The sequence below is a fragment of the Ptychodera flava genome, chromosome 18 (assembly GCF_041260155.1).
Source record: "Ptychodera flava strain L36383 chromosome 18, AS_Pfla_20210202, whole genome shotgun sequence".
Classification (NCBI taxonomy): Eukaryota; Metazoa; Hemichordata; class Enteropneusta; family Ptychoderidae; genus Ptychodera; species Ptychodera flava.
The window spans coordinates 32,943,013-32,969,944 of NC_091945.1; the positions used below are offsets into that span (position 1 = coordinate 32,943,013).

Below are 26,932 nucleotides of genomic sequence, written 5' to 3' on the forward strand. Positions count from 1 at the left end.
TACATGCTCTCTTCGCAGTCATTATTCATTGATCATGTGCTTCAACTTATATGAAATTATAGTTAACATCTGGACAACCAAAACCAAGGCACCGAATGTGTATTAATTCATGAAAACACCAGAAATTTCTAGCAATCAAGGTTTAGTTATGAAAGTTGCATAAATATTTAATGCTTCAAGTTTTGTACTGTATTATTTCAGTCAGAACCATAGAATATTGTACATTTTGACTGCATTTCATCAGGACAAAGATGACAAAAACATGTTGGCTTTAACTGTGAAATTTAACAGGCCGTAAGCTAAATTGACAAGAATTTGTGAAAGATTATTAAAATGACGTTTGGAGGACGGTTACTTCAAGACAGAGGCATAGACTCTTGCTCGGAGAAAGATACACGGTATTTTTTGCTCACCAAGAATAAAACTGATGTATGTACCTCATCATTTGAGTGGCCTCCAATGTGGTGAATGATGGCTAAAAACATAAATACTACTGAATTGAAGGTTTTCAAACTGAAGCCATAATATATGCCGCAAGTTGTTTCAAAAATCCACTGGGACAAATGTTCTGTAGGTTTATTAACTATCACAATTGCCACAAAATCCAGCATATTTAACAAAACTTTGTGTCAGTGGTTTTGAAAACAGAATTTGAACATACTTTACACGTAACATGTAACTTTGGATGACTTCAAATTAAGTTTAAAATGGCAGAAGGATTTCAAGGACATACTGTCTTATTGACACTTCTCCCCAGGGCAAACACTGCCCTGAAAGTATGTTGCACATTTGTGTGACAGCCATTTACCCATACTTGTGAAGTTTGGACTTTCTGTGTGATACCCACATTGAATAGTTATCAAAACAACCTTCATCGTCTGGTGAACCAGTACACATTATGCTGAAATGCCTCTCTAACCCACGAGTGTTAAGCGACACCCTTAAAAAACCTGCCCAACAGATCACACTTGTAAATCACCTTGCCAGCAGATATTTTGATGTTAGCACGTGAAATACCAACTGAATGCTTGAACACTTTCACAGAAATTACAATGAAAAAACAAATAAAATGATGGGAGGGGTCACAGTTCATTGAAAAGTGTAATGTCTCTCACCTACTTCCTATTATTTGTTGTTGAAAATTTATAGCTGTGATTTCAGTCTGACACACACAGGCAAAGTTTCACTGAATGGTGAAATGTTTACGCTACAATACTCTATGTTTGATGTTTTCCCATTTCAAAAGGTGTTCAAACACATAATTCCTAAATTTCTGCTGTTGATTTTCTTTTCAAATAAGAAACGTCAGATATTGATGTTGAAGACTTTCATGAGAATGAAGCATTTTGTAACAATGTAAAACACTAGTAAATTTCTGAATGATACGTATATCTTCTGCAGAAGACAAATAATTGATTACCAGCCGTGACATTGGCAGTTCTGTAGCTATTGTTTTATTAATGTATGTCTTCATATTGTAAGATATCAGGGAAAGGAACTTTCATCAGAACAAGACAAGCAATAAGTACACAGTATATCAATCAACTTTTAAAGGTATACAGTCACCTGTAATTTAAATATGCCCATATATGGTTAAAAGGGCATTCCTTGGTATTCAAAATGCCCATGTGAGGGCGCTGTTTTTAAAAAGCCACCACCCGCTTAAAATCTGTGATTGGTTAGATTTTCTCTTTCCATGGTAACTCTTGGCAAAATTGGAACAGGTGACAGCATACCTTTAAACAAGTTGAATATCATCGAGTGATCAGTGTCTGCCCTTGACCTCTCCAAAAATATCATAATTTCAAGGTAAAAAAGTCAAAAATAAACATCCATACTCTGGGACCTATACCGGTAATGAGCAATGTGCTGTCAAATTAAACGGCACCTGTTGGAGATAGGTCTGGCTCCAAGTTCATCCAAAATCATGCATGCATGTAACATCAATGAACTTTAACTCAGATACTATGAATTGTAATGCCTGCAAAGTGAGAGGCTTGAAAATTGAGATCTGACCTCTGTTTTCAATCAAGGGGCTAGCTGGCAAGGCCATGCAGTTAAATATCTAGTCATCTAGACTCTTCAAAATGCATGCACACGTTGAAGTATTACAGCTGCCCTCGCAAGTCTGTAGGCAACAACTGATACAGCCATTGCTTTTGGTGTTCAGAGATAATCGGTGTCAAAGTCATAGACAGATGTCAGGGTTAATTGATAAATTTAATCAGAGCATTCACGATCGCAATAAACAGGATACATATGTCTAAGCAAAATCTTCTGTAATAATTCATATATTAAAAACTGTTTCAACTCTTCTCTCCTGTTTGAAGAATTCTGGCTTAGTTATACTCTCGTCTCACTGAGGTTGTTTTCTGAAAAAATTGCTGCAAAAATTACACTCAAGCTGTTTTGATAAAGTGTGGAAAGGGCAAGTCCTGTGTACGACACCTTTCTAAGTGTATTTTTCAGGTACAATGGTGCTACAATGGTGTGGCAGGCATTAGCTGAAATGCCTTCAATCAGTCAGTCTTATTGTCTTGATAAGTTCACTGACCTCAGAGTATTTTACTAAAACATGATAGCATACATATGGCTCAGATTGAATTCCACAATTTTGCACAAATAAAACACAAGCTAATCCCTCATTCACAAAATAAAATGCCCTCTTGTCATAGAGTTAAAAGCAACTATAAATATCTGCAGATCGCATGTCAAGCCATGAACAACTCCCAATATGGTAAAATCATATGCACTTCCAAATTACTGATCTAAAAAGCCTTCTTTCTCGTTTGTGTTCTTTACAGTGTTGAAATTATCAATACTAGCTGTGCACCCTTTCTCTGGAGAAGAAGTGCCTGTCTTCGTCGCCAATGACGACAGATTCACCGAATACTATGACGGTCTAATCTGCATACCCTCGGGCTGCAAGCATGACCTGAAGTTCGTCCAAACTCAGAATATTCCGTTTCAAGAAATTATCAGCAGGAATAATGACAGCAAGGAGATCATTATCAGCTCTGCTCAGGTACAGTGTACTGTGAACGTAGTTGCATCAGTCTTTGATTGTGTAACTTAAGGGTATTTTAGGACCATTATACAACTTCTCTTTTTTTATATGGAGATTTTTGCACGTAATAAACATCCAGTAGACAAGGCAACAGAATTCCACCATTGTCTGTGTGCAATGTGTATACGCATAGTTCTGTGAGTTTAGTCTGTACATATCAAAGACATTCTTTTCACATCCCCAATTTATAAACTAAAACATTGCCATGAATTTTTAACATAGCTGACTATTTGCTTTGCTGGTCTCTTTAATATACTGTTAGTGGATCTGTTTTGCTTTTTAACATATTTGTGTATAGTATTTGCCATTCACCATTGCCTCATAAGAAGACGTATTTCAGTCAAGTTTTCAGGCTTGGAAAGAGCCTAGTGGTTTCAGTAATAAAAAATTCACAATCTCATTAATGCAAAAAGTACACACATATTTACATATAGTCTGTCTCAGGTATGTTTCAAAATTGACCTTGTGCCTGCATTTGCTTTCAACTACTCACAAAACAATTTACGATCTTAGATGCCATAAAAGTAACCCATTGAGTACATTGTGTATTTTTTTGATGTACAAAAGTCATTGACCTTTATGTCTCATTCCTGCCGTTATTGCTATCTTGGGAACCACAATGATTAATGATGCCAAGTTCATTTTTATAGCTAGATTTCGTGACTCACTGCTAGTCCAATGTCAACTTCTTTTTAATAAATTTCTTGAAATTTTGTTTTTGACATTTACTGCACTCTTTGTTGAGAAAAAAACATGAGCATCAGAATCTCAGTATTCACCAATCTGTCCAGCATGATTTTGATCTCTTCCTGGTGTTCTTTATGAAAATGTGTGACCAAACAAACTCTGCCTGATATCCTCTGAGACAGCTGAGGACCTGTCTCTTCAGCGGCAAAGTTAACATGATAAGTCATTCAGAAAATTGAATTTCTCTCTCCGTTTTCCCTACAAATAGAAAAGCAATTCATGTGTATGCAAAGATAATGATGCGAAAATATATTAGAATCACAGGCAATTTACTTCGGTCACTTCAAAGTGTTCTTAGATTCTGATAGCATCTTAGTTTAGTGTTCCTTGCCAGAAAGCTGTATTTCACTTTCTTATCACTGCCCAAACTATCATGAATTATGTTGCCTTGTACAGTTAATTTCTTTGTGTCTGGCATTCTGTTCAATTCTTCCTAGGTAACTCATAGGTGAAAATTGAACTCAGAAAAAATAAGTACTTGTCATTGAAATGAACTGACTGAATGGAAATATGAGCAATATTTGTAAAGTGGTTTTTACAAGGAAACAACATGGTGATAACATATGGCAGGAAAAGAAAAAAACACTTCAAAACATCATTCATATTTGTAAACAGTGGCTTTACTGATGTCATGAGATAACTCTTCTGTATCATATACCTTAGGATGGGATTTGATGGGATTGGTTGGGATTTGATGGGATTGAATGGGTACACTGGGATGCGATGTGGTGGGATGGGGCGGATGGGGTGGGATTTGATGAGATGTAATAGGGTGGGATGGGGTAGGATGGCATACGATAGGATTGGATGGGATGGGATGTGGCAGGATGGGATGAGGATGGGATGGGATGGAATGGGCAGGATGAGATAGGGCAGGATGGGATGGGGGTTGGGATGGGATGAGGCAGGATGAGATGGAATGAGACGGGAATGGGATTGGATGGCATAGCATAGCATAGCATATCATAGCATAGCATAAAAATGTATGTAGCACCTTAAATCTATCAGAAGACGTTCACTAATGCTTAACAAAAATCTTACAGATAAGACCCTAGCCAGTTCATGGCCAAGTTTTTGTATATATATGGCCAACTTCATAATGGAAAAAAAATCTGGGCAAAACCATACATTCGAAAGGGTTAAATGCTCATTTATTTTTATACATTTCAGTTTAGTGGTATGGTTCTGAGCGAAGCCAAAGAGGCCATCACAGCCTATGCCAGACATCACAACTTTGGAGGTCACATGACGAGTGCCAGACAGTTTGATTGGTTGATTTCAAGACAACGCTATTGGGGGACCCCAATACCCATAATTCACTGTGCCAAGTGCAAGGTATTTACATTTGATGATATTCAATACAGTTGTTCAGAAGGTTAAACTTAAGGTTCCAAGACAAGAAATTGACCTCTTTATTCTAACAATTTTCTGGTGGTTAATAAGCTCAGAACCCCCGTACATTATACATTTTCTGAAAGCCTAGATATAGGGGAAGATTTTGGTAATCACAGTGTCACCATTGTTTACATAACTATCACGTGACAGGTAATTTGCATAACCTTTCAAAAATCGGTTTTCCCTATGTTTTGTCTCAGTACTTCAAAATATCTGACTCAAACTTGCTGGAATGCAAGCTGTCACAATGCTCTTCAAAAGAGTGTCTCAGATTTTTTATATCTTGCTTAGTTTTTATTTGAGCACAATTTTAAAGAAATCAACTAGGGTTAAATTCACCGCTCTGGAAGTTTTTCTGGCATAAAAATTGTTTAAGAAAGTTTAAAAAAATTCTGAGACACTTTTTGGAAGATCTTTAGAACAGCTTGCACTCACACAAATTTCAGCCACATATCTCATAGCATTGAAACAGAACATAGGGAAAACCGATTTTTGAAAGGTTATGCAAATTACCTGTCACGTGATAGTTATGTAAACAATGGTCACACTATGGTAACCAAAATGTTTCCCTATATCTAGGCTTTCCGAAAATATGTAATTTACGGGGGTTCTGAGCTTATTAACCACTAGAAAATTGTTGGCTTAAAAAGGCCAATTTCTTGTCCTTGAACCTTAAAAGCTTTAAATGATTCTTACAATCATTGTACATGTATGGAGTGAGTAAAATGTAAAAACTATGTAAATCTCTTCACAAAACATTTGTTTTTATGTGATCCAGATTAAAATTTACAAATAAATTCTGATCACAGCTGGTTTGATTGTTTCTCCATACAGTCGTCCCGGACATTTTATATTTTTCATTTGCATGCATAACATCACAGTGACACAGTTAAATTCATATTTGCTGTCACACTTATGTTTCTGTGGATGTCATCTATTTCAGGATGTGCCTGTGCCATTTGACCAATTACCCGTCAAATTACCCAAGCTGTCAAAGCTGTCTGGCAAAGGGTTGTCGCCACTCACTGAAATCACAGACTGGATCAATGTGAAATGCCCAAACTGTGGCGGCGATGCCAGGAGAGAAACCGACACCATGGATACGTTTGTGGACTCCGCCTGGTATTTCCTGAGATTCTGTGATCCACACAATCTGTCAGAGCCATTTGACAGCAAACTTGCCAACCTTTTAATGCCAGTAGATCTGTACATTGGTGGTAAAGAGCACGGTAGGTAGGAATTTGGAAATTGTAAAATCTGATAAAAAACATACAGTATTCATTCATTCATTTATTTATTTATTTATTTATTTATTTATTTATTTATTAATGTATTTATTTATTTATTTTAATCAGTATGCTACATCCAGGTAAAGCCATGTGTGAAAACTAGGATGATGTGACTCCACATTTTATCCTGAAATCAACAAGCATCTCTTTCAACTGGGCAAATTCTGCATAAGTCTGCTGTAAAGTCACACATTTTCTATGAATGACCGATGCAGATATTAAGAATTGTTGGCTGAGATATCTTCATTACACACTGTAGAATGATTCCTTCATTCAACTTCTACTCACATTAAATCTACGTGCGTATGTTGAAATGATCATCTTATCTGTGATTATGTGAGAAAAACATGTATTTAGTTTATAATATATTATGATGCATCGTAACATTTACATATCAAGTGAAGCTATGACTGAAATCAGTACGCCAGATGATGATATTTATAGTAACAGGAAACCATGGCAACTGTGCACCTATTCATTTGGTAATAGCCTTGCCTGTAACTGTTCTTCCATCAGTACATTCTACTGATACCCTACAGGCCTTTGATAAAGCCTTTTTGCAAATGAGAAACATGAATTGAAAAAAGGTGTTAACAGCAAAGGAGTTGACCTATGATCCTAAATCTTAGCCACTGACCATGATACCGTCACAGAATGAAAACAGGACAGCAGTTAAATGGAAAATTGATGTTGACATTGTGAGTGTTCATGTTCTTGTGTTGTTTCAATTAATTTTCGGTGTGAGAGAGAACAGCACCTTGACAGCCATCAAATTTGACAAATGGAAAATGCTCTCAAGCATCGCCCATCACTTGGTGCTTTTCTCTATCTTGCAGCTATAATGCATTTACTGTATGCCAGATTCATAACGCATTTTCTGCATGACGAGGGATTACTGCAAACCAAAGAACCTTTCAAAAGATTACTGGTTCAGGGCTTGGTCATGGGCCAGAGCTACAGAGTGGAGGCAACTGGACAGTATATACCAAAAGATGAAGTGGAATTGTCAGGTAGGGAAAACAGATGTCAATTTGTATTATGACTGATGTGGGTTGTTAATGGATGTCTTTTGTAGGTAAGTCTCACATCTCCCTAAGTCAATCAATAAAAGTAGTTCTACATCATGTGCTGTTCTGCTTGGTTAAACCTCAGCAAAGTACAAAGTTTATGCTGAGTTCAGGAATGCAATAACATGTTGTACACTTGAAAGCTGCCTCAAATATCAGACTGGTACAATAAAAGCAGCAGACTATACACTCACATTTCATAATTATTATTATTTCATAATTATTAACTAGAAGTTTAAAGAGTCAGACCCGTCATGAGATTGAAAATTAAAGAGAAAACAAAACTTACAATGTTGCACTCATGTAGAACAATGGATATGCATGTATTACATCAAAAATTCTGTCCCTTTCATACTTCAGACCGTTAATATGAACAGAGCAGCTGTTTGATTTACTTTAAGGGACAACAATCCTAATTTAACATGCTAATTGTTCAATAAAAGTTAGAATCCTTGTATTACCATTTTACAAAGAGATGCATTAAATCCTGCATAGTCAGACTGTACCATGCATTCAGTACTTCCCTCAATCACAAGCCATTCAAGTTGATTAGAACTTCGTCATAAATAGTAGGGCACAATTCAAAATACATGAATATGCAGCAAGAGTGATTAGAATAAAATTTGCATAATTGAATGATACAAATAAAATATAATGCACGTTTTTGTGTTTAAAGATATATTATAGGTAACAATAATAATGAAATATTACAGTGCTTGTCATAAACGAGTGATATTTCAGTTCTCAATTTTAAGTAATTGTTCATTATTATTTACACTAATATTTCTCTAGTTTCTCTCTTTGCATAGCAATATATCTCTAGTAAACCCTTTGAGGGCCAAAGTCAATTTTTGTCACCTTTACATGATTTGATAACCCAAAGAATTTTTATAGGTCCAGCTTTCCAGGTTTCAGATTTTTCCCAAAATTTTTATCAAAAATCGTAGCCTATGTAAACTGTCCTAAAGAATATCAAAATTATCAAAAGAATTACGGACATAATCATAAAAAGTGGTAAAATGTTGAACGAAAATTTTTGAGGGAAAAATCACAGCATTCGAAGGCTTAATCTCTTTCCATAGCAATAGAATAGTGAGGCGATAGTTCAATCCAAGCTGTAGAAATTTATAGCAAATGATAGCTTAAAACTCTTTAAATATGAGGTGAGCTGATTATGAATGACATTTTGTTCACACAAATACTATTTCAAAGTGCTTCAAGCATGTATTAGATGTTTCATTGATATATTCAACATCTTAAAAGTGATTACTCACGTTCACAGATACAGTTCAAACATGAACATGACAAGAAAGGCATATCCTACACATCTTCTAACTTGATTGCATAATCAGATCCAATACATAAACTTTACACTTTGACAACCAGAACCCAAACTGACTTGCTCTCAGTTACACACCAATTTCATGACTCGATGCAGTATGGCTGCCTAGCAATCATGTTTGAATAGTTTTACAACATTTTTACAACATTTTACAAATTCATATAAGTATAGATTTTATATTTTCAATTTTAATTTCTTGGTGCATGATAAAGATATATGCATGTAAAGTTATTTCAGGAAGCTAATGGTTCAACATGTGAGCCACTCTCGTCTGAAACAAATCTCAAACATCCCTGTGCTGATTAAGAATGATTGCAATGGCCATTTTTTCTGATTTTTACATGCCTAATAGGCAATTACTTGCACATGACTGAACTCGGTCTAAATTTTTCTATAGGCACATCACACAGTGATAGACATACGTACGGCCATTTATTTCACTGTATATTCCAATATGACTGTGCGATTTCCATCTCGTTCCAATTTGTTCGTGTCCAAAGCAATTACTTAGACAAGCTGTTGCTGCCTGACACGCCATGTAAGCCACACTGCTTGAAGTTGATAATTGTCACAAGGGGGATACAAGAGTGATGTACCAGGCAAATTCATCCGCAGGGACAATTTCATCCACAATTAATCACAATCTGTGGCCTGTCGCAGGTAACTTGGGTAATGACTTTTGATTGCCTCAATAATTTTATACCTACAGTATTTTCCATGCTGTGGTTTGACCAACATCATCTGGGTTTGGATCTCAGAGAAAAATAAGCACAACATTATGAAAAAAGCCCAAACTCTCTTTCATCAATGTCACAGATGATTAATTAAAGCTGTCCAAAGATACTGCACTTTCAACCACCAAGTCCTGAATACAATCAAAATTTCTTTGAACAGCATGTATTTCCATCAGCATTAAGTTTAACTTCAGGTATCTCATGCAGAAATATCTGTAATACTGTAACCCTCCAAATGTTATTAAAGCAATCCACAGCGGGTAGATTTCTTTGCATGTGATTTTTCAGAATTCTCATGTAATCTGATGAAATTCAGTGGAAGTTTGAAAATCATAGCTCACGGCCGTTCAATTGATTTAACTTGATATGCAGAGGAGATATGCTACCTATCACACAAACTGTTCATGAATTTTGCATGGCTCATCATGTGTTCTGTGTTGTCGCTTTTTTCAGCTTTCAGCAAGGGAAAAAAAAGGAAAGCTAGCCAGATAGATATCCAATCTTAGTGACTTTAAAACTATTCATTCCATTGCTATTATGCACACCGAATGAAGATATGACATTGCTCAATCTTCCATGCTTCCAGGGATTACATAGTTATCTGTAAGATGAATTTCATCATTTTACTGATGTGACTGGTTCACATACTTTTGAACCAGCAGCTGGCCTGTCTCTGAAAAAAGATTCTCAATACCCTAGATCGGCTCATGGTGAGATAAGCTTCTTGATAAGCAAGGATATAGCCTCCAGCTATAGACTTGAAAGCTATCAAACCAGCTATCCAAGGCTTGAACACTTGAAAATTTCTTTGCATCCAGATGGTTTTGTGTTCGCCACAGTCTATGATATAGTCCACAGGTACACTTTAAGAGTATCTCAGCACATGTTATATGTACTTTGTGATATAACCTGGAAAGATGTAGCAATTTGAATTGGAAACATCTAGGGAATATCTCCATCCAATGAAGCGTGCATGCCCTTCCCTGTGGAAAATTATGACATTGCTGTACATACAAGATGACAGCTCTGATTTGGATAGATCAGCCGGTAGCTAACACAGCATAACTAATGACACTCTTGCAGCTGAGTGAAATTATTTTACAAAGGTTCAAAATGTGAAAACTTTGAAATTTTTTAGTCAATTTAAAAAGTTGATATCCTTTGATCATGATTTGTATAAAAGCTGTATGCATACACCAGAGCCAAGATGCAAAATTACAAGCACAGGTTATATTATGGTTGTTCATCACTGCCATGAGTCAGCCAGGATAAATATTTTAACGTCACCAAATTTAACGGATGTAATATTTATGCTAAACCTCTACCCTAGAGTCAAACAACATTTCGGCAAATTGTAAGAAATTTATGGAAACTGCTGATGGATCATCACAAAATTGCTCAACAACAGGGATATACATGTCTGCCAAAAGGGATGAATTAGCAGTAATTTCACAATTAACCCATTACCCAGAATTCCTGAATGTCAGGTGAACACACCTCTGCTGGCAGCATCTGTAGATCTCCATTACCAACAGTAATACATCATCTTATACTATGTAATCGATGTGAAAGAGTTACAGGGTCTTTTAATCCTTGCCAATTACGCCTCCTCAAATAGCCATAAGTTTTCTATTTTGAACTGCAGTGTGGACATTTTGGATCTAATTTTGAACCAATCAATATCTGTATAGTATTACGCACCAGTCTGAACATCAGACAGCTTTCAAGATATGATCTTCAGATTAAAAAAGATGTAGGTCTGATGATTAAGGATTTGTTTTACAAGTAACTGATATAATTTTAAAGACGTATAAGAGTTCAATGTTCCAGCACATTTTGAACAGATGTACTGGTTGTATTCTTGATATCTTAACATTAAAAGACCTTTGACTGATAATATCATGAATTATAGAAGATGTTCTTTGAATCGTCCATCAGTTCTTCACAATCTGATGTGGAAAATTTGAAAAACATTTCACTTTTCTTTGTTTCCCCTTAAAGCTTTGGAAATGGTATTGATTATTATGGTTTGATTTAGAGGCAAGAAATTATTTACTAAATATTCTGAGGGAGTTAACATGTCCTTTTCTTTTTTGTAACATATTTTCTATGATTTTTTCATACTTTTTTTGGTACAAGCAGACAATATTTGACCCGACATTATTCAGGGATCATGTGAAATTGAGAAAAAAAGGGATGGTTTTAAGGTGCAAGCCCCACAATAGAATTCAACGTCTGATGACTGTTTTTATCATTTTTAGCGGCCACACTGAAAATGTATAATTCTTCTGATTCACACTATTCTAGGGAGTCCACACTATTCTAGGGAGTCCACACTATTCTAGGGAGTCCACAAGAAGCAAGGCATGTACCACAACACGGTGCAATGCTGTACACTCACTATTTAGAACATGTCCAGACTCCCTATAGTGTTAATGACAAACGTTTGACTTTCAGATCTTACAATTTAACGGGCCATCAAGATGCATACTTCTTCAAAAACCTCATCAGCTTTTATAAAATTTAACGAGATCCCCCCCCCCCAGTAAATGTCAGGTCAAATGTACACTGTTTGTATTAGAATCAAATTTTAAAGATGTTGCAAAAATGACAATGCCACTTGGACTGTAAAAGGTAAAACTAATTCAGTATGTTGATATATTGAACACTGACCCATGCAGTGTAAAATATTGATTATCTATCATACACTGAATGAAAACGCTAATGAACTTTGAATACATTTTCTCATCGACATATAGGAAACACTGCAGTACTTCGAGGAACTGGTGAAGCAGTGAGTACAAAATGGGAAAAAATGAGTAAATCCAAGTACAATGGAGTGGACCCAGAAGATATTGTAAATACTTATGGCATCGATACAACTCGTCTATTTATACTGAGTGGTATTCCACCAGAACATGACATGTTATGGAACACAGAAGGTACAGTAATCCTCATTTTTTTAATGTTTTTTGCCCAAGGGTATGTCTCTGCAGGATTAACATGTTCTTGTACCGGTATTATTGCGGTGCGTAAATGGGGTGGACAGGTTACAGTGCAGAAATTCAATCGAGGATTACAACACACAGAAAGATGTACATATACATATATTTTAATGTGTATATATATCCCCTGGCTTTTTTAGGAAAATTATCTATTTAGTGTGTGATGTATGATATATGAATATCCACAATTAATTATGAATGTCAATAATTAATCAATATCATTTTGTTTGCATATTTAAACAAAGCCATAAATGAACTGTGCATAATGACTGGTATTTTGTTGTATTAGGCATCAAGTGACAGATTCAGTGTCTGATTATCTGTATTCTTTGCCGACATCTTTTTTTATTTGCAGCTATTAGCGGTGTTGTCAGGTGGAAAAACAGACTGTGGTCCCTTGTGACACGTTTTATAGAATTGAAGGAAGGGGCACCCACTGAATCCTCAAGGGGCACACACAAACTTGAACAAAAACTTAGAAAAGAAAGGTGGATAGCAATTGAAGAGGTATGATGTATGATATCTGCATTGTTCATACAGACAGATATTTTCTCTGATATTATGCAGTCATACAAATTACATGAAATTTTAATGCATAAAATATATCTGGTTCGATAAAAATACTCAGATCCAGTGCCGGAAGAACAAAGTGTTATGCAGATGTTTGAGTTTAATGGGCAGATTTTACTATAATTTGTAATTTTGTAGAAATTGTAAGTGTGTCTTTGAGGGAAAAATGTCCATTTAACCGATAGCACAGCAGCATAAATCTTTCATGAAAAATGTTTATCCCTTAAGCTGAAACATTTCAAAACTCCCACTGAAATGTTATGTGAAAATGAAATCACTTATTTTTATGCTCTCCGGATTCTTCTTTCCAAGTCAATTTGAATTATTTATCTGCAAAATCAATGGTTATTACGCACACAAAAAGATAACTACAAAGTATTTGGATCTGAATCCTGCCATGTGACCAGATTTTGCAATAAATGGTTTCAGTGCCGATAGGATATATTGTAACTGTCCCTTATCGTAGATCCTGATCTTCTGTTGCCAAGGTAACACGAATGTACTCAGAGGAATACATGTTGAGTGTTGCGATATCCCGGCTGATAAAAATGACCAATATACTGCGGAAGATGCCCGACAACCTTGTGCAGAATTGCGTAGAATTTGAAGAGATGTTGTGTGACCTGGTCATAATGGTGGCACCGATGGCACCTCACCTGACGTCAGAATTGTGGAAAGGGCTGAGCAATGCCTCCAACCTGCAAAGTCAGTGTTATCAGTGGGTAAGTATTCCAAAATGTACTTCAGTTGGTATGAGGCTGCTGGAAAATGTGACAAGAGATAGAAACAGAGCTCTTAAACAACAGGAAACTTGACAAGGGCTGTCAGATAACAAACAGATAACATACAGAAAGAGTGCACAAGTACAATCAGTGGATAAAAACATGTTGTTGCTATGCTTCAAAATATGATGAACAATATAATGTAGTACTGTAGTTTAAAAGTACACGGTAGCAGCAATATCTCATTGTTTCTGACTTTAATATTCTCAATCAAGTCATCCCTGTCCAAATAGAAAGTATCTGATTTGTTGAAAAAAGTGGTTAGAAGTATGTGAATTGTAACTAACTTATAACTTAAAATGAAATAGACTATTGGATTGGATCATGAAACAAAACACATATAATCATAGACCTATGATCTTGTACCAAGTTTCAATATCAGGTTGCATCATGATTAATACATTATAGTATACAATATGCTCTGTATTATGTCAAATTTGAACAAAATTTATTCTTTTCTGTCTGAGCAATGGGTCTCAACAGTCAAAGAGCAATAGAAAATGACTATCTGGAGGCCATATTGGATCATAGCACAAAAACAAATTGACATGTACATTTCAATGTGTACAGTACATCATAGTGCACTGTCCCTTTGCCCAGTAGAACAAAAGATCTGACAGGCATAGAATTAGATGTAAAATTAGATAAGAATTAGATATAAAAATGTAAAGTGAATCAAACAAAATCAGTCACCAGGCTGTCACACTTGGTTGTATCATGAATAGCCATGTCAGTATTGTAGTACTCTGTGCAAAGGCTAGTTTACTATTTAGTTTGAAATAAGTATGCAAACCTGAGTAATGGCTCTTTACATAAAAAGTGTGTCTGAAAATGGCTGCCAATTTATAAACATTAGATCACTTTAGGAAGCAAATTGATTTTAGTTTATTTGTCATTTTATTAGCCATTGTCCTTGTGCCAGGTCTGAACAACGTTGGTCTTCAGGTACATCTGAAGAATGGTTTGCTTCATAATGAAGTTATAACAAAATTGCCTCCTAAAATCCAAATTGTATCATATGAAAAGAGAAATAGGCTCATCTACAGTATTGTCATGGTAAACTGCCACAGTGTCAAGTTTCACCTATGTCTAGTTAATGGCTCCATGGCAGCCATATTAATTCTTCTCATCATAGGGAAAAAGTTGATAAGTGTATTCATAAATTTGTTTGTTCATGTACCGAATCTAAAGAGTACTGGTTCACATATATCTGGGAAGTGACATTTGGTGTGAACAAATTCAAAACAATATTAAAAACTACCTGATACTCTATTCGTATAGAGTATGCATCACATGTAGTGAAGGGTGGAATGAATGCCAACTGCACTGGTGCCAAATTGCTCAAAAAGTTATGCTTATGGTTATAGCAGACTGTCCTTATGCAAGTTGTAGAAAGGTTTAGATACAGTTATGGTTTCTGATGCATGCTTCAGAACATAGATAGAAACAGTTTAAACATTTCCTTGGATTGTCCATAGGGAATTAGATTTCAGCGAAGTAAATCTTTTGATCTTATCAGCAGTTTTTACTGACATGTCAGATTCTTGCAGCGTTTCTTTCCAGGTAAAATTATCCCATGGGTTTAGCAAATCTACTTGTAGGGAACATTTTTTTGTTGTTAATGACCAGAAGATATTTGCGGTAATTTTTCCAAGAAGACTCAGCAATGTAAACATTCAGTAAGTGGATCAGTCAGTTCAATGGCCGCTTTGGTCTGAGTCTTAGTCACCCTGTTTTTGTTCAGTGTTAAACGCAGTTCGCATACCAAAAAAAAAAAAAAAAAAAAAAACAAAGATGAAAAAGGAACTGTGTTTTCAGTTCTCTACATGTAGTCAGATAAATGGGAAGTGTACTGTGAAACACTTTGAATTAGCAGCATAATTTTTCAGCATTTTCAGATTTTCATTGCAATCGGCAGGTTTTTGATTTAGCAAAAAAGACATCCTAACCGTAATAAACACAGGGAAAAGTTTAAATCACCAAATTGTAAGACTTAACTAAATTCACTAAAACAGGATGCTAGCTACAAACACATGTATTACAGTATTCAAATATTTTCCAAGTACTCTAACAAGAAACAGTCTTTGAAACTGGACTTTGAAAGGTGACAGTGAAGCTGGCCAGAGAATTGCAGTCTCTTCAGTCTATTATTCTGTACAGTTACAATTGTCAGATATGCCAGAATTTTTCCTTAGTCTGAACTTGCTTGCATTAAAAAGAGACCTGAAGTTATATATAGTCACATTATCATCACAGGTAAGGACCTGAAAGCACAAAAACATGCAGGTGTGTTTGTGCAGCAAAATTTCTCAAATGGAATGCTGTATATTAAAAATGAATATTTTAAGATATGCATGTATGTGTACTCCTATAGGCTATAGAAGATGAACCTGAGCACTCATAATAGTGTAGGAAAGCTGTATCTGCCATGAAGGAAAACACATAGATATTATTATAGATCTTCATAAATTATGAACTCCAAAATTTAATGAGCCAAGCTCAAAGAGATTATAACAATATTTGACAGCATTTAATGTAGTTTCAGTATTCCAGAGAGGACTTCCTTAAAGACGTCTTGGCAAAAGCTTCAATAGGTTCTCATTATATTTTTCAGGATGGCAAGAATGCCCCTCTGGGAATTAGCTACCATTGTGTCTTGATGAATCCATGGAATCTACTTTGATACATAATGAATTGTGATAGCTAGAACCATGCATATTAATGAGTTAATGCAATGTGACAGAGTTCATTCTAATGATCCAATTCTCAAGGGCTCTTGTCCAAAGTACAATCCTGTGCACACAACTCAACACGGAGTATCCATTTTTCAGCGGTAAATTAACTCTTAGTCCCTTCACAATGTATGAATACATGAAAAGCAACTTCGACTAATTTTCCCCAGAATCTCAGCTGATTAATGTTCACTTTATTATCAAGTCATTTCTTCAAAAGCCAGCATATTAGAAAGCACTCTCAGTGTCTGAAAGTACTTTCACTTTTATGGTAAGAAATTTTCTGCAGAGAGTTAAGAATTGGACTCAAATTCAAAATTGCTGCTGTGTGACTTAACTTCCTAGCAGTGAAAAATAGACATTATTGTCTCACCAATGACACAGGTGTGTCACCATGGCAACAAGTAATTGACAAGGTTATTTGTGTCATACCTACAATTTAGTATGCCCCCAAGTGAAGCATAGGTTTCTTTCATTCCATGAGCCGCGGTCTGAAATTAACGTGTTTGATCTCCTCATCCCCGGGCTGTATCATAAGACAAATATGTACCACTGTCAGAGGGTAGACAGAGACTTGGCAGTCGAGAAACCATGTCTTTTCTTGGGTTACATCTTTTAATGGAGCATATCATTGAAAACGTTGCTGAAACCCTACCAGCTGGTTAATAAGTGAATGTCGTGTTGCCATGGTTACAAGGACGTCTCAATTCCTTCAGACCCTTATTGATCCAGCCTTGCCAAGAATGGATAGAATGCAATAGACTACTGGGATTATTATCCAAGGAGGATTCATGAAGACGTATCCTATTTCCATACATTTCCAGGCTTTCATGTCGTTGTTTCCATAGCAACACATTCTGCCATGGTTAATTGGTGCACTACTGATTTTGATGTGCCTCAATGTATTTTATGATGAATCTTAGGTTATGTTAACAAGAATGTACTTTAATAAGCTCATTTAGGCATAACTTGTCATGTATATATATCATATGTCAGCCATCCATACAGCTACTTTCTGGGGAGGGGGTAATTAGCATGTCATCAGAGATTTGTAATCTCAAAGAAGCAAAGTTCAGGTTTAATTGGACAATTTTCTTCAAGAGTAGTTTCGAAGCTGTTGTTTGGTGGCATGGCGCTCCTGTAACTGAAGGGTGATGGGAGGTAAATGGTTGCCATCGTCAAAATGCCTACGTTCCAACTTCTGTGCAATTCTCGTCATGAGCTGAATTTTTGTGGCTGCATTTGATGGTGAAAAGTTTATGTCTATAAATGGCATAGTTTTTCAGTAACTCAGCTTCATTGAGTTCTATCATAGTTTACCAAAAGCTAAAACAGAAACAGACCATTACCCATCCACCCCTATTTCATGTTAGAATGATCTGAACCACACCACACCAATCAGTAGGAGCAAACCAATTGTTAATGGGTTCAGATGAATCAGGGAATACTGCAGCTCTGTAGGTTTATGATCCTGCCTTGTGCATTGCTTGAAGACATTTGCCGATGTGAATTTGCTGAATCTTGCTGTTATTCTGTTGCAGTGCACCGTGTACAAAAGATTACACCTTGATCGCAAGGGAATTCTAAAAAATCTATAAAAATCCCAGGTATTCCCATTCTGCAAAGAAAGATGCATGCTTGTCACTTAGGTTAGCATTTTCTCCGTGGAAACCATGTCAAGGTCCCAGCAGATGTCAGTTTTCAATTTTTCTTGAAACTAGCATCGTTGAAAACAATTTCAGAATTCAACAGGAAATAGGGATGAGGATGAAAGTAACTCTGGAGGTTGGTCAGCCGTCTCAACTTGACTTTATGGTCATCAATCAAATGCATTGCATTTTTGTCAAAATTTGGTATGTCAGTGCTTTTCAAGGAATTGGCAAATTACTCAAATTGCTCCGATCCATAGGGTTTTTTCACTGATTAAAAAAGACCTGGCTTTGAAAAGTTTTAATATTCCTGATGGGCCCTTCTGTGTAATAAATTTAAACACATGCATGGTAACAGCAGAGTTCTACTCACATCAGGCAAAGAAATAACCATGCAGTGCCGCTATGAACAAAACCGTGGAGAAACCCATGTATGTCTATGCCCTTTATGCTCATGGTTTATTTGTATGGCTGGTTCACAGACCACATTTTCAAACTTGTCAGGTGTCTATGCACCCCAGGGACAGATATTCAGACTCCCAATTTTTTTCATTACTGTTCTGGTCTACCAGTGGTTGTGGCTCTTGGAGTAAGGAAAATTTTCAGTATATTAGTTTATTGAAGATAAAAAATATTATTTTTCCTCGTATAGTTAATACAGGGATGGCAGCCATTTTGAATTTCAGATATTGGTAAATGTTTGGTTATTTGTTTCTCTAGTACCAAACTTTGTGAGGTGACCTCTGATTTTTATTCTTGATTTAGTAAGAGAATTACTTAACATCCGAAGTTCAAAATAGCCACCATCCCTGTTTAACTCTATGGGGGAAAATTACATTTTTAATTTTCAAAATTAAGAAGTTTGAAACTTTATTCGCTTCAAGAGCTTCAAAATGAGTCCAAACAAATAGTAGGCCAGAAAAGTATTGTAAATATTTGAGTGTGAATATCTGTCCTTGAGGCTTATTATACCTCAAAGGGCATAGGTCATCAAGAAGTTGGGGAAGTATAACAATTCAATTTTTCAAACAGAGGTATTGACTTGCAACACTTCATTGTACAGTGTAAAAGTAAGTTGAGATGAATTGTCAATAGAGATATTTCCTCCATGCTCTCAATGCAAATGAGGTGTTTCACCTTTGACTATGGTTAATAGCTTCTCCTTAGATTGAAATAACTGCGTCTGAATGAGAGAGTGGTGCAACAAGACATGCATCTTTTCGCTGTGTTTGGACACAAATTTCATAATGGTAGTAAGAGATAAATTTATTTTCATGCACACGAAATGAGGGTATCGTTCATTTTCACTGGGTCAAAATTTGCTGGTACACTGACTGTGAGAAGCAGACACCGATATCTTGTGTGTAAGGTAACTATTTATAAACAGGAAAAAACTGGCACATGCAAAACTGATGACCTATGATCTTCATTTAGAGTTCTTAGGACTGTACAAAAACTTTCACATGAGCCTGTACTTGAAGGAAACTGTCAAAAAATATTTTTAGCTCCGCTGTCAGCGACGCGAGCTTATCAAATAGGTTGATTATCCGTCGTCGTCCATCGTCGTCCGTCGTCCGTCGTCGTCCGTCAACAATTGCCTTCTCCTCTGAAACCACAAGTCCAATTGCTTTGAAATTTTATATGCAGTTCACTTGGGGTGACCTCACTACAGTTTCTTCAATCATGGTGAAATTTGCATATTTGTATTTGTGGGGCATTTTTTGGTGTTTTTGGTAAAAAAATCTTCTTCTCTGAAACTGCTAGTCCTATTGCTTTGAAATTTGATATGCAGTTTGCTTAGGGTGACTTAAATCAGATTTGTTCAAATGGTGGTGAAATTTGCATATTTGTATTTTTAAGGCAATTTTTGTCAGTTTTGGTAAAAAAATCTTTAAAAATCTTCTTTTTCAAAACTACTGGTCAGATAGCTTTGATATTTGGTACATATGTCCCTAGGGATGATCTATTTCAGATTTGCTCAAATTGTGCAGAAATATGCAAATTTGCAATTTTAAGGCAATTTTTGCCATTTTTGGTCAAAAAATGTATTTCTCAAAAAGTACTGGTCTGATAGTTTTGAAATTTGGTATACAGGTTTCTATAGATGAACTTAGTAATATATATTGAATTTCTGATGAAATCTGTAATTTTGTATTTTTGGGGCAATTTTTGCCATTTTTGGTCAAAAAATGTGTATTTCCAAAAGTACTCATCTGATAGCTTTGAAATTTGGTATACAGGTTGCTACAGATGAACTAAAGGATATTTATTGAAATTATGATGAAATCTGCAATTTTGTAATTTTGGGGCAATTTTTGCCATTTTTGGTCAAAAAATGTGTTTCTCAAAAAGTACTGGTCTGATAGCTTTGAAATTTGGTATACAGGTTTCTACAGATAAGCTAAGTAATATATATTGAATTTCTGATGAAATCTGTAATTTTGTATTTTTTGGGCAATTTTTGCCATTTTTGGTCAAAAAATGTGTATTTCCAAAACTACTTATCTGATAGCTTTGAAATTTGGTATACAGGTTTCTATATATGAACTAAGTGTGATATTTTGAAATTATGATGAAATCTGCAATTTTTATTTTTGGGGGCAATTGTTGCCATTTTTGGTCAGAATATTTTATTCTCAAAAAACTACTCATCAGATAGCTTTGGTTGACATGTTCTTAGGGATGATCAGATGTGATATATTCAAAGTATGATGAAATCTTCAATTTTGTATTTTTGCAGCTTATTTTAGCCACTTTTTTCTGGCCACTGCATTGAGTTATCAAAGATTTCCACCTTCTTCATCAACATGTGTCAAAAATAGTTATTCTCTACATAAACACAGCGGAGCTATATCGGCCGCTAGGTCGCTTTTTTAAATGTACCAATATTTGATTGTGTGTTTTCAATATTGTTATATTTGTTTTATTAATTGTACCAAACAGCAAAAAAGCCAAAATTTATTTAACTCTTAATTTTATTGGTATCAGAAGAGAAAAAAATCACTTAGGATTTAGATTCTCTCTACAATATTTTTACATCGTTTTGCAACAATATCCTGTTGAACACAGCAGTATGCCTTCATTGTGAAATTATTTTTGTGTAAGATGGTGCAGAATTCCGTTAACTGATCTTGAGCAAGATTAGATAACATCTCTAGTTTGATAGTATTCCTGATAGTGTCCATAAGTGCTTCCCATTACAGTATACTCCCATTTGAAGCCATTATTGCGTGCCATCAAAATGGCGATTTTTTTTTGTCCTCTTTGCAAGTTTAATTGCCAGTAAGATAGGCTCGTGATTGCTGCTGCCCTCAGGGGCATGCTCACTTTTAACTGCTGTGAGAGTAAAAATCCCCATGTAGGGGAAGACTGATTTATGAATCTGTTATTTACATCATGGATTCATTGTCTCAGATTGCCCGTGGTGGTACTAGCTGACTTCTGCAAAACTAGATCAAGCTCTCTGCAGGCGTGATAAAAAAAAAGACAACTTGTCAAATCTGTCAGTTTTTTCTTCCAGTGAACACTTTCCACTCAACATTCCCGTCTTTCCTTGAGAAAGCACTGATAATCACCCATTAGGAATGAAAAGTACAGTTTTTGATTTGGCAAAGGAAATTGAAATTTCATGCACTCCTGACATCCTATGGAGATTTCAGTGAATTAGAGTCAATGTGACCATAGGCGTTGATTTTAGTAGAGAGACGTCATGCATATATGTATATGTCCATCTCTTTTTTGCAGGACAAAGACGTTCTGGAGCAAAGCTGGCCAGTGTTAACACAGTTTGAGGAATCAACGCCAAAGGATGTAGAACTATATATCCAAATTAATAATATCACAAAGGGCAATATCGTAGTGCCATATGAAGTTGCCACAGATTGTGAAGCAGCCGCTAAAATCACCCTGGAAAGTGACATTGGAAAAGTGCATTTGTCGGGGGAAAACATTTCAAGAGTTTTGCTAGGCCAGAAGGGATACGTCATAAACTTCATCACAGAAGAGAAGTCAAGACATTTATAATTTAATGAAAAACTTGCCAAATCATATTCCGGGCTGTCTACAAATCTCTATTTCATGGGATTGAAAAACTAAATGATTAATGGCAGCTGAGATCCGCGCTGACTCAGCGTATAGATTGAATTATTTGCCCCCTCAGGTTAGCAGTTTATTTCATGGAGGAAGAGAGAACCCTTTACATGAGAGAAATGTTAAAGACATTTCCCCGAATAGCCATGTGATCAATAAATCTCACAGAGAATGCTGGGATTTTGTTTGAACAGGTGATGTCATCTCTGTTTTGCTTTTATTGTACACTGTGTTGATAAATTCCTTTCAAACAGATCATGTGGTAACCTAAATAAATCAACTCATGGTGTTTTTTTGTAAAATAATATCAAGCACAATAGGGAGTCTGATAATAGTTATCAGCCCTGGACTGATAATAGTTATCAGCCTAGGAAGGTTTGACATGTACATTTCACTGCAAACAAGTCTGTATGATTGCCTGAGGATATTTTAATTATGTTTATATAATCCCTACATTGTGATGATCTCAAATGCCCATACACACAGGGACTTCTTGTACAGAAACTAATCTGAATCAGGGTCATTTCTCTAAGCATTGTATTAAAGGCACAATGTACCTCAACAGATATTCAGACTCAAATTTTTACAATACCTTTTTGGTCTACCACTTGTAAGGGCTCAGTTCAAAGCTCACGGAGTAAATAGAGTTTCCACCAGCTTAATTTTTTGAAAAATCAAAAATTTAATTTTTCTTCATAGATTTAACACAGGTATGGCCGCCATTTTGAATTTCAGATATTACTAAATTTAAGGTAATTTGTTTCCTTAGTACCGAAATTTGCACAGTGACCCAGATTTTTATTCGTGATTTTGAAAGAGAATGATTGAAAAGATTGAGCAAACGTTTAAGTCTTTCAATTTCAAGGCAGGAACTGCCTTAACATAGAATTGCAGTACAAGTATTGGCATATTCTTTCATTTGTGGCAATATTATGTGACACCAATCACAAATTTTACCTTTTGATGTACTGATGTGATGTCCAATTTGGAAAGTTTTCAATTCCACATCATACATCCAATGTTGTCATGGTTACAATTGAACTAAAGGGAAGTCACTGACAGTGTCAAGTTTGTTATGTTTTCTCATCAGCATCTAGGTCAGATGTTACAATTACAGTAAAGAAATACTGAAAAAAGTGAACAATACATCAATCTGGAAGCAAACATTTTGGTTGAATGAGAAAATGTGCACTTAAAATTTCAACAACCTTGACATCGGCATAATAAAGCCAATGTGTGTGGGTGTGTGTGTGGGTGTGTGTATGGGTGTGTTTTGATGAGGATTCTCAGAAATAACGTGTAGGTATATTTTAATGAGAAATATGCCGTACATTTCAATCAGCTGAAAGACTTGATCAATTTCATGTAATATCATGTTTTACGTGAATTGTATAATAAACTCATGGACATGCATGAGGGGAAAAGGGTCCAGGTTTTGAGGGAAGTCAGAGCTTTGCTTGTTTCCATAGTTACTTCAGAAGAGGTGGGGGTAATTCTGTTGAAACAGGCAGGGTAATTCTGGATTTGATGTGAAAGACTATTTAGTACAATGCATGGTGTGAAATTACATTTACTACATCTGTCGATAAATGTCTCGCATTGCTGATTCATGGAATGGATGGTAGATTTAACCTTGTCTCAGTGTACATGACTTGACAGGTTTCATACTTACAATATCTATTGTAAAAAATTTAAATACAAATAAGTGACCATGTTGTGACAGTTGTCATATTTTTTTTATTTATCAATAAAAGTCACAAAGAATACATACTTTACTGTGCAATCACCTTTCTGGTATCAGCCCTTTTCATCGGAATTGAGAACAAAGTATTAAAATTCTGACATTTGAAAAGCTCTTTTTGTTTTGCAGTGTGATCAAAATGATTGATGATGTCTATTTTCAGCTGCTGTATTATTGAAAAAAAAAATACTATAAACAGTCAACAAACATTTTTGAAAGATATCAGAATGGCGTTATTGGAAGCCAGGGCTTTATGTTATCTATTTATTTATCGCTTTGTCCAATATTGTTGGCAAGGTGGTAGCCATTTTTTCCTCTCTTCATGTCAATGTCTGTGGTCATTTTTGTTGGTAGACTAAATTACATTGAAAAGTGATGCAACCAATAAACATAGCTTTGTTTAAAGAGAAGATATACAAATACATTATGGAAATACATCATCCTGAACAGCCATACTATAGACCAAGCCTGTAATTTCTTTTGCAAGAATGAGGCAGTTCAACATATCCATCTCTCTCTCATTGCCCATTTCAAACATAGGTATGATATTGACATACAGTAGTTGCAATATCTTACCTGTTCAAATTCTCAGCCGAAACTAGAATGATTCCAATCAAATATTGCACCGTCATGTAAAACTCGGTTCGTTTTCAGTACATTGAACCCTGCTTGTTGTGATATTGCATGGTGATTTATTACACTGTATGTTTGATATTTATCTGATGTGTCACTTACTTTTATGTTGACCTTGATCTGAAAAGCTTCATGCACATTTTTCTTGTAGAAAAGCACCTTTTCAAAGCCAAACTTAATCAACAGCTTTATCTGTGACTAAAATCCCCACCTGATAGTCAGACTTAATAAACTCTGATAAAGTCAATGACGGGTGAAATACCCCTGGGTATTTTCACAGCAGCTGTGGAGTCCAATTTATCTGCAGTAATGTCATATTTTGTTAATAGACTGATTTTGTAGGTGGTTCACTGGCCTGCCATGTTATCATTTTTCATATTCATAATGTTTTATGATTTGCATCCATACATTAGAAGATGCTTGTGCATGCCAGGATGTGTATGTGTGTCAGCGTGTGTATATTTTAATACAGTGGTCAATTCAAATACTTATTTGTCCACAAATGCAATGTAAAATGTAGAAATTTGTTTTGGAGGCAGTATGTATGTATTTAATGTATATATGTATGTATGTAATGTATGTATGATGTATGTATGTATGTATGTATGTATGTATGTATGTATGATGTATGTATGATGTATGTATGTATGTATGTATGTATGTATGTATGTAATGTATGTATGATGTATGTAATGTATGTATGATGTATGTATGTATGTATGTATGTATGTATGTATGTATGTATGGATGATGTATGTAATGTATGTATGTATGTATGTATGTATGTATGATGTATGTATGTATGTATGTATGTAGTATGTATGTATGTATGTATGTATGTATGTATGTATGTATGTAGTATGTATGTATGTATGTATGTATGATGTATGTATGTATGTATGATGTATGTATGTATATGTATGTATGTATGTATGTATGTATGTATGTATGTATGTATGTATGTATGTATGTATGTATGTATGTATGTATGTATGTATGTAATGTATGTATGATGTATGTATGTATGTATGTATGTATGTATGTATGTATGTATGTATGTATGTATGTATGTATGTATGTAATGTATGTATGTATGTATGTATGTATGTATGTATGTATGTATGTATGTATGTATGTATGATGTATGTATGTATGTATGTATGTATGTATGTATGTATGTATGTATGTATGTATGTATGTATGTATGTATGTATGTATGTATGTATGTATGTAATGTATGTATGATGTATGTATGTATGTATGTATGTATGTATACCCACACACATTTTGAAAATATCTTTATGTATACATTTTCCATCTGTTCTATCTCTAAAATATGTGTGTTTATGTAAATTGATTTTTTTTACATTTGACGCCTGGTAGCCAGACCGCACCTGAGGTATCAGACTAATCGCTCTGTTCACGGTGTTGCTATGAAGAGTTGTGTCTTGCTTGTGATCTGAACTGTGGACTCTCTAAAACTATTCACAGTTCATTAATCTCTGAGACTATTCATAGTAACCTGGACGTCAATACAGTGGTCAATTCAAATACTTTATTGTCCACAAATACACTGTAAAATGTAGAAATTGGTTTCAGGCAGTTTGTATGTATGTATGTATGTATGTATGTATGTATATATATGTATGTATGTATGTATGTATGTAATATATGTATGTATGTATGTATGTATGTATGTATGTACCGATGTACAGTTCAGGTACTAAAAGTTTGCATAGCGGCACCTTATGTCAGCATTCATGTGTGTGTATTACCTGCCTGTTTGTATGTATGTACCATATATGTATCAACTTATCAATGCGTGTAGTGTTATGAACAATCCTCCCACGTCTGCATTTTGGTGAAATCCATGTTCAGATGTCCACAGACATTTTTTCTCCTTGTCTGTGATATATCGATAGTAAGCGCTTGAACACCTTTGATACGCTTCCAACATTAATCATAAAAACAGGTCCAGCGTATATTTTCTGAGGATAATTTACAGTAACGCCCTGTTGACAACACAGCAGCAATTTCGTGCCTTATAATCTTGGAGTTCAAACCAACAAAACACAGGGAATGACATCAAA

General features: G+C 35.3%; 1 protein-coding gene across 3 annotated transcripts in view; it reads left to right on the forward strand.

Annotated features, from left to right (window-relative positions):
* The window catches only part of LOC139117431 (probable leucine--tRNA ligase, mitochondrial), a 40,135-nt gene extending 17,478 nt beyond the window's left edge, over window positions 1-22,657 (forward strand). For 2 of the 3 annotated variants that reach the window (XM_070680542.1, XM_070680543.1), the window contains 8 exons: window positions 2,805-3,025; window positions 4,985-5,149; window positions 6,153-6,438; window positions 7,335-7,508; window positions 12,401-12,583; window positions 13,002-13,153; window positions 13,705-13,938; window positions 22,124-22,565. In XM_070680542.1, the coding sequence (XP_070536643.1) occupies window positions 2,805-3,025; window positions 4,985-5,149; window positions 6,153-6,438; window positions 7,335-7,508; window positions 12,401-12,583; window positions 13,002-13,153; window positions 13,705-13,938; window positions 22,124-22,402 (1,694 nt within the window). In that variant the 3' untranslated portion in view covers window positions 22,403-22,565. Of the gene's footprint in view, window positions 1-2,804; window positions 3,026-4,984; window positions 5,150-6,152; window positions 6,439-7,334; window positions 7,509-12,400; window positions 12,584-13,001; window positions 13,154-13,704; window positions 13,939-22,123 lie in introns of all 3 variants that reach the window. The other variant, XM_070680541.1, reaches the window with a different exon arrangement.
* Window positions 22,658-26,932: the final 4,275 nt, after the last annotated feature.